At 35.7% G+C, this 9641-nt stretch overlaps 1 protein-coding gene across 3 annotated transcripts in view; it reads right to left on the bottom strand.

The window, feature by feature from the left end:
* The window catches only part of BRDT (bromodomain testis associated), a 53001-nt gene that overhangs the window by 21202 nt on the left and 22158 nt on the right, over positions 1-9641 (bottom strand). For all 3 annotated transcript variants that reach the window (XM_037744133.1, XM_037744131.1, XM_037744132.1), the window contains 3 exons: positions 5571-5632; positions 4841-4891; positions 2550-2721 (listed from right to left, as the gene is read on the bottom strand). In XM_037744133.1, the coding sequence (XP_037600061.1) occupies positions 2550-2721; positions 4841-4891; positions 5571-5632 (285 nt within the window). The remainder of the gene's footprint in view (positions 1-2549; positions 2722-4840; positions 4892-5570; positions 5633-9641) is intronic.

Here is a 9641-nt window from a genome sequence, read left to right as displayed (position 1 = left end):
AGAGACGGGGTTTCACCATGTTGACCAGGATGGTCTCGATCTCTTGACCTCGTGATCCACCCGCCTCGGCCTCCCAAAGTGCTGGGATTACAGGCTTGAGCCACCGCGCCCGGCTTGATTTCCTTCTAAAAGAAGTATCTATCTTCCTGGGCTTCTATTACACTATTTTTCCTTTTTCTCTACCTCTGGTTACCTCTTAACTATTTTTTTCTACTTTTACTGAGGAGGTTTTGTTTCTTAGAATTCTGTCCTTAAGCTTTTCTCTTCCTGCTCTGTAGATTTTCCTGGGTGTTTTCATTTATTCTCATGGCTTCAAGTACCTTTTACATGCTGTTAATTCCTGTAATTCCTGTTACGCCCTGTTAGTTAGTTCTAGAAACCTAATTCTAGTTTTATATTTCCACTTAGATATTCTGTAACACCTCAAAGACGTCCAAAATGAGTTCTGTCTCCTGTTTTCAATCCAACTATTAGATAATTTCCAAGTAGCTCATTCATTCTAACAAAGTCTATCAATTCTGCCACAAAAAAACCTTATACATCCACATCCTTTCTATATTTGCTTTATTAGTTTTGGTCCTAATAATTTCTTTCCTAGACTATAGCATTCAGGGTCCTTACTTGGTCGTAACTACATCAGAGCAGCATCTTAACCCATCCTCTAAATAGTAAGCAGCAATTTTTTACCTATTATAAAATCTGGGGCTGGGTGTGGTGGCTACTGCCTGTAATCCCAACACTGGGAGGCTGAGGTGGGCAGGTCACCAGTCTGGAGTTCGAGACCAGCCTGGCCAACATGGCAAAACCCTGTCTCTATGAAAAATATAAAAAGTAGACACATTGGGTTGGGCATGCCTGTAATCCCAACTACTCAGGTGGCTGGGGCATGAGAATCACTTGAACGTGGGAGGCAGAGGTTGTGGTAAGCAGAGATTACGCCACTATACTCCAGCCTGGTCAACAGGGTGAGACTCTGTCTCAAAAAATAAATAAAGTAAAATGGAATGAAATCTGACTATGCTTCCTATATAAAGCTCCTTATTGTACGCAAATAAAAGTATACAAATTTGTATACAATTTGTTGCATACAAATTAATAGCACTGCCATTCAAGGTAACTCATGACCTATAGCTATCATATCTTCCAGTATTCTCCAAGTATCTTGAAAATGTATTTCTAAAAAAAAAAAAAAAGAGTAGATATAAATATTTCATACTTTGGATGTTTGTTTATTCTTCTTGAAATGCCCTCCAGTGTGGCCTTACATATTTTCTCCACTGATCTCCATTCCCTTTCCCACATGAAGAGACGTAATTTTAGATAAGGACAAACTGGAATATTCAAACACAGAGTAGGGAGGCCAAGGCAGGTGGATCATCTGAGGTCAGGAGTTGGAGATCAGCCTGACCAACATGGTAAAACCGTTCTCTACTAAAAAGACAAAAAATTAGCCAGAAGCGGTGGCGCATGCCTGTAATCCCAGCTACTCAGGTGGCTGAGACAGGATAATTACTTGAAACCAGGAGTCAGAGGTTGCAGTGAGCCGAGATTGCGCCATTGTACTTCAGCCTAGGCAATAAGAGTAAAACTCTGTCTCAAACAAACAAACAAAAACCACACACAGAATAGTAGGGAGCTTTTATACTGAAAGCTGTGAAGAAGGATCCAAATGTCTCCCTCTTCCTCCTAATCTGTGTTGCAGTAAAACAGCTTGGAAATGTATTCTGCTAGGGAGATACCTCTGCCCTTGGGTAGCCAAGTTGAAACCAGGGCACATCTTGGAGGGAAGAAGATATGGACAAGGAATATTCAGATCTGCCTTTAACCTAGGCCTAAATACATCAGTGTCTCAAGGTTTAGGCATGCTCTAGGCTAAACTCATATCATAAGTACCCTTCGTGCCACACATATCCCTTGATCCACCCCCTTTCAGGAAAACCAAGCTGAGACAGGGAAAACATTCCCTTCTGACAAGATATTAAGTCAAATGAATCTAAAAATATAAAAATTTATCCAGTTTTAGATATATAGGAACTACCATTAGGCTAGTTTTTCTAGTCCAAGTTTCCTTAACTGTTAACTCTTTTATATATCTGTAACTTCATTTCTTTACCTGTAGAATCTCTATTTATCTTTCTCTTACGGGTAGGTAGGTAGGTAGGTGTGTGTGTGTGTTTGTGTGTGTATGTAAAATATATGTATATTATATTATATGCATGTATATTATACACATATGTGTATATAATTTATATGTAACATATTTATATATGTAGTGTATATATATCATACTAATGTACATAATTTACATGAAAGGAAATTGGGTGTGAACTGTATAATTTTCTTTCTTTTAAATATAACGAGTGTCTATAGGTATAAAGCAGATACTTTCTAACAATGTGCTTCAGTGATTATTTGTAACCCAGAATTTACTAGTTATGATTATTGGTATTTCCCAGATATTTAACATTTAAGATGACCATAGCATTTTCATATACATATGTTTAGAAGTCAATTTCTCCGTAACAGTTATTTATTTGTTAATTTCTTACCTGAGGGAGGCAGAATTTGTAAAGGTGAAATGTTTTTCACAGTCTGTAAATGTTGTAATTCTTGATAATTAAATCCTAATTGGTGGTGATTTGGTGGTATTATACATGAAGGTGTGGTCTGATGAACAAGGGTAGTATTAGCAGAGGTTGTATCTTTCACAGAATATTCTCTCTGTTAAAACAAAATCAAATAAAGTTATCACTTCATTTTAACACACAAGAAGTACACCTAAGAGAACAGAAACACAAGAGGCAAGAATATAATTTAATACTACCTTTTAAAAATACCATTATTATTTAAGCCACACAAATCTATAATGTATAGTTATTCCTTTTTTGCAGATGAGGAAACTAGGGTTTAAAAGGATTAAATAACTTGGCCATTATATGGCTTACAAGAGGTAGAGTAAGTCAAAGCCTATGATCTTAGTTATGAGTATGCATGTACATATTTTACATGAGTATACGTGTATATTAAACCATGCTATTCACTTTTAAAAGCTTTCCTGTAATTACTAAAAAACAAACAAAACAAACCCCTGAGCTTTTCTAGCAAATCTAGAGACCAATTCATTTACTTTAGCTCTTTTTCCTTACTATATTATAGAGATAAACGGAGAAATTTAAAATTACATTATGGTCAACCCAAAAGACTATCAATAAATTCTAATTCAATATTCAGTTAATTATTAAGTAAAAGCTGTAGTGTAATAATAGCTAACATTTATTTAACGTTTACTATTTGTGAGGTACCAGGGTAAGTCCTTGACATAGCTTTTCTTTAATTCTCACAATAATCCTATGAGTTAGGTATTTTTGTCTCTACTTACATTTTCAATAGGACTTAGAAATAATAGAAGCAGCTTACCTAAAATCTCTCACCTATTCTGCGGCAAGCGAAGTCACAGTACCAAAGCCCAGCAACCTTATCTACTAAGCTCTGAGTTGTAGATAGTACAGAGATAAATAAGACAGTCTTTCTCCTTTGTCTAACAAGGTGTTGGGTTGAGTGAGTAGGCAGGCAAGTGTATGAATAACATCTACGCAAATGTGAATAAAACAAATGCCATAGAAAGGTTTATCCCAATAATATACACCCAGGCTGAAGCTTAAAGCCTAATGCTCAGGTTTAAATCAGGCAAAAAAAAAAAAAAAATCACTTTCTAAACTACACAAATATATACTTTCATACATGAACCTACAGATTAATATGTACTATATCTATACATACTATATTTTACCATAAATAGGTGTTTTTTCTCAGTGAGTGAAAGTGAAAAAATTTTGACCAAAAATAGACCACAGAGGTGGCATTCTTCATCCTATGTATTAAGATGAAAATGCTTCCAGAGTTTCTTCATAACTTGACATAATTTTTTGATTCCACTAATACACCTTTGGCAAGACAGACCATCTATATCTTCTTCCCATTCAAAAAGGAATGGGAAGGCCAGGAATGGTGGCTCATGCCTGTAATCCCAGCACTTTGGGAGGCTGAGGTAGGTGGGTCACCTGAAGTCTGGAGTTCAAGACCAGCCTGGCCAACATGGTGAAACCCCTAATTCTACTACAAATACAAAAATTAGCTTGGTGTGGAGGTGTGTGCCTATAGTTCAGTCCCAGCTACTCCGGAGACTGAGGCATGAGAATTGCTTGAACCAGAAAGGCAGAGGTTGCAGTGAGCCAAGATCATGCCACTGTACTCCAGCCTGAGTGACAGAGCAAGACTCTGTCTCAAAAAAAAAGTATATATATATTATATATAATAGTATTAATATATTAATATTTTAATATAATTATATATTATATCATGTAATATACATTATATAATAATGTATATATGTATCATATATAATGTATGTTGTATATTATATATAATGTATATATAACAGTAATACATATAGTATGTATAATACATAGTATATGTTATATATGTGATGTAAAATATACATTATATATAGTATAATATATATTATACATTATATAGTATATATAACATAGTATATAATTATATATAGTATACACTATATATAATGTATATACATTATACATTAACATATGCTATATATAACGTATAATATATGTAATTTCACTTATGTGTCCAAAGCCCTCTTGTTATATACTCCAAGCCATCTAATTCCTTATAAATACCCTCAGCTTCCATATTTCTCTGAATGTATTTGCTGTGCTTTTCTATGCTTCTCTTCATACTATTAGTTTAAAAAATAACTCCCTAATCTGTATGTAAACCATTTCTTCCCCTGTTCTTTAAAGCCCATTTTAAGCTTTACCTGTGTGATGCCTGTCCTTTCTTCAGGCAGTATACATTCTTTCTTCATTTTCTAAAAGTAATGATATAGATTATAGCGTTAATCATTATCTCTCAACCATGTAATTATATTTCTTTTTCACAAATTCGAGCTCTTTCAAAACAATGTTATTTGTTATTGTGTTCTCTAACTTAGCTGGATGTTAAATACTTCTGTTTGAGAAGAGTACAAATGGAAAAAAATTTATATGGGGATGACAATTTGAGCTAGTAAAAAAGTCACTTCTATTCTTTTCAAAGCACATCAATTGCTAGTCAAACATAGATGTGCTAAAATAGACAGCTGGCAATTAAAAGTTTTATCTGTAGAAACCTTAGCTACCATTCTCCTACCATCTTTTGAGAAATTTCACTTAACTGTACGCATAGTTCTGTACACTCACTTGGGATACCAAGGCCATCCCTCTGTATTCAGACCCTCAGAGATAAGCTGAAGCTTCTAGAATTTGTTCTACTTATCTGTTTGGCTTATATAACAGTTATATCTTATTGAGAAATGAAGCCAAATAGTTTCCCTATTTAGTCTTCTTCAGAAAGAAATCATTGAACATTTAGTTGATAAGCTAGAACAAGTGACAACTTTCTTCATGTAAATAAAATTGAAAACAATTTTAAAGAAAGCTACTACTACACCCATGAGTTAAAACATACATACTTTTAAAATTCAGGGTACAAATAAAGAATTAACTTACCTTTACATTCTCTTTAGAAGGAGAATCATCTGGTGTTGCTTCTGTTAACTTGGGTAACATTTCTGCAAATGTATACACATACATATTTTAATATCTATTAGCTTAAAAAATAACCAAGTTATAATTTTTCCATATTAGAAATAAAGTGGGGCCTGGGCATGGTGGCTGATGCCTGTAATCGCAGCACTTTGGGAGGTAAGGTGGGCGGATCATGGGGTCAGGAGATCAAGATCATCCTGGCTAACACAGTGAAACCACGTCTCTACTAAAAATACAAAAATTAGCTGGGTGTGGTGGCCCGTGCCTGTAGTCCCAGCTACTTGGGAGGCTGAGGCAGAAGAATCGCTTGAACCTGGGAGGCAGAGGTTTCAGTGAGCCGAGATCATGCCACTGCACTCCAGCCTGGGCAACAACGCAAGACTCTTGTCTCAAAAAAAAAAAAAAAAAAATACAGTGGCGATTTCAAGAAAATGCCTTTAATACCAACCTCTCCTTATAGTCACAGGTTTTTGCCCTCTTAGAGTCAGCTAAAATTTCTAAAGGGATACCTGCCTTCAAGATATTTCATTTTCCCATAGTGTAATAAATATCCACTCAATATCCACTCACAAATTTCAAATTACATTATGTTTATGCAAAAAAGTGCAGTACGTTACTTAACAGTAAAGAGCCTGAATAAGTTACAGTTTAAAAAGGAGTATAACAGAGATAATAAGGTTTTAAACAAGCAGCATTCATTATGCTAAAATCATCTTTTATCAAGTAGCCATAAATAGAGCCCTAAGAGGCTTAATTTTTAAAAATCAACAATTTACTATAAGAGAAGGGGATGTCACTTATCTGAGAGGATACAGTCTTTTATTAAAAGCAAAGCTATTTTAGTTCTGTGGAAAGGTCTGCTCTGCTTACTAAGCTCTAGTAAAGATTCTGATTACTTCTAAGCTATTAGAAGTGGGTTTTATAGTATCTCCTCTGTCTTTAGAAATACTGTGCAGCTGATGGTGGCAGTAGGAGTAGACATAAAAAGAGCTCTCTCCATTAGGGTGTTGGTAGGTTTCTCTTTCTTTGTCCTACAATTGTTTCTGATGCTATCCTCCCCAGTCATAATCCTGGATCAGTAAGGTAAAGCACCAAACTGGTAGTAACTGCTTTGATCTGTCTCTCCACGCCAGCTTTCATGACCACCTGTATATTTGTTTCAGGCTCCAGGACAGCAAGGCTGGTTAACACCAAACATTACTGAAACTTATAACAGTCTAATTTTAATAATTACCTTCTGCCTCCTGAAATGCCATCAGTTTCCACTGGATGTGTTACTGTTCTTTCCTCTCCTAAAATGTTTGATGCTGGACATTGTTAAAATTGCTAAATGCCACTCAATGACATCCTTTAATTTAAAGAATTCAAGAATTTAAAATGACATGAACCATCTTAATGTCACTCAGCTAAGTATTATTTAAGTGTTGGGGGTTAGGCATAGGGGAAGCGAAGGAGACAGACTGAAAAAATTGAGAATATAGACCAGCCTAGCCAACATGTTGAAACACCATCTCTAATAAAAATACAAATATTAGCCAGGTGTGGCAGCATGCATCTGTAGTCCCAGCTACTTGGGAGGCTGAGGCAGGAGAACTGCTTGAACCCAAAAGGTGGAAGTTGCAATGAGCCGAGATCGAATCACTGCACTCCAGCCTTGGTGACAGAGCCAGATACTGTCTAAAAATAATCATAATCATAAAGGAGAAATTATGGTTTCAGTTTTGAACAAAAAAACCCAAAAACCAAAAAGACTTCATTAATAGACCATATATGTATATCTATACATCTAAATTATTTAAATATGCACCTAAAACTACTTTATCCTAAAATATAAACTCTTAAGTATAGTACAAATATGACATACCAGACTGGTGTTCTGCCAAAAAAATAAAAATAAAAAATTCAATCACCTCAGCTTTCTAGTATGTAAAACTAAGCTCAAAATTATTATAAACTTAGCACCTTAAAATCTAAAGATATTAGCAAAAGGCATCAAGGAATTTTAATTAAAAAAATAAAAATACCTACTACATATGTCTCATAAAAGTCTCAGCATTTTGCTTCTCATTCTAATCTTACATAATTGACTTTTTACAGCATAATAAGCTAAAACTACATAGATATGCTTATTCATGAGTTCCTGGCCTTTGAAATTAAAAGACGAACACATATTTTCACTACTAAACTTACAAGCATATTTCAATTAGTGAAGAAACTCTATCAGGGCTAGCAAACATCAATTAAAATTGATAACAAGGCTGGGCGTGATAGCTCATACTTGTGATCCCAGCACTTTGGAAAGCTAAGGCAGGCTGATCACCTGAAGTCAGGAGTTCAAGATCAGCCTGGTCAACATGGCGAAACCCTATTGCTACCCAAAATACAAAAATTAGCTGGGCGTGGTGGTGCAAACCTGTAATCCCAGCTACTAAGGAGGCTGAGGCACAAGAATCACTTAAACCTGGGAGACAGAGGTTGCAGTGAGCCAAGATTATACCACTGCACTCCAGCCTGGGCGACAGAGCAAGACACCATTTCGAAAAATAAATAAATAAATAAATAATAAAAAATCGATAACAATAATGACAACATACACTTTGTCAACTAAATTCTCCAGGGAACTATGACAACATATACACACCTACCTTAAGAGGATCAAAGTGGATAATATATGTATTACTAAACAAATGCACATTGTGACTCATATTCTAATTTAATTATAAATGTTCTGATTTTACATTTCCCCCAAAAACTCAAAATTTTGATGACAAAGATTTCACTTAAAGCTGTCAAAAAAAGTTAATCATAGGCCAGGCACGGTGGCTCACACCTGTGATTCCAGCACTTTGGGAGGCCAATGCAGGCAGATCACCTGAAGTTGGGAGTTCAAGACCAGCCTGGCCAACATGGTGAAACCCTTTCTTTACTAAAAATACAAAAATTAGCTTGATGAGGTGGCAGGTGCCTGTAATCCCAGCTAACTTGGGAGGCTGAGGCAGAGGTTGCAGTAAGTGGAGATCATGCCACTACACTCCAGCCTGGGTGAAACAGCAAGACTCTCTCTCAAAAAAAAAAAAAAAATTTAACCATAGAATTTTAAAAAGAGCTGCAATCACAGAGATTTGATTAAAGAGTTTATTTAATACCTATCACCAATCAAAGCACTTAGACAAAGGGATACTAAATATTATCAAGCCAATTTGAACTAAAAAACTTGAAAAGTTGAATAGGAACATATTTAAAAAGAAACGGAATATGATGCCATATACAGCAGAAATAATTACTAAAGACTTTTAAATTAGGAAAAGAAATCACACTTTTGTTATAGAGGACAGATTATAGAAAATGACTGGTAGGCCAGGCTCGGTGACTCATGCCTATAATCCCAGCACTTTGGGAGGCCAAGGCAGGTGGATCACTTGAGGTCAGGAGTTCAAGACCAACTTGGCCAACAAGGTGAAAACCCGTCTCTACTAAAAATACAAAAAGTGACCAGGTATGGTGGTGCACACCTGTAGTCCCACCTACTTGGAAGGCTGAGGCATGAGAATTGCTTGAACCCAGAAGTCAGAGGTTGCAGTGAGCTGAGATTGAGCGACTGCCCTCCAGCTCTGCCAACAGAGTGAGACTGTCTCGCAAAAAAAAGAGAAATTTATTAAAGTCTAAAATAATTTAATAAACTCTAATCATTTATCTTAAGATTTCTAGCTTGAACGGCAAAGATTTAGAGACTTTCCTTGTATACTTCCTGCACTTACTAAATTATCCTCCTCTAAAAAGTTAAAATAAAATCTAGACTTCAACAAAGTTTGTCGGTTTTCAAATCGTGCATGAAAAAAATCATATCCTTGTCACATCTACAAGACCTAGGTTGTAGTACTAAAATTACAAATTTCTTTGTTCCCGTTTTGATGTCACCCATAACTATGAAAGCTTTTTTTAAAAAAGGAAACAGGCCGGGCTCAGTGGCTCAAGCCTGTAATCCCAGCACTTTGGGAGGCCGAGGCAGGTGGATCACGAGGTCAAGAGATA

This window comes from Cebus imitator, unplaced genomic scaffold (assembly GCF_001604975.1).
Source record: "Cebus imitator isolate Cc_AM_T3 unplaced genomic scaffold, Cebus_imitator-1.0 Scaffold166, whole genome shotgun sequence".
Taxonomy (NCBI): domain Eukaryota; kingdom Metazoa; phylum Chordata; class Mammalia; order Primates; family Cebidae; genus Cebus; species Cebus imitator.
Note: the sequence above shows the minus strand (reverse complement) of the source record. Positions and strands in the feature narration are given on the sequence as shown.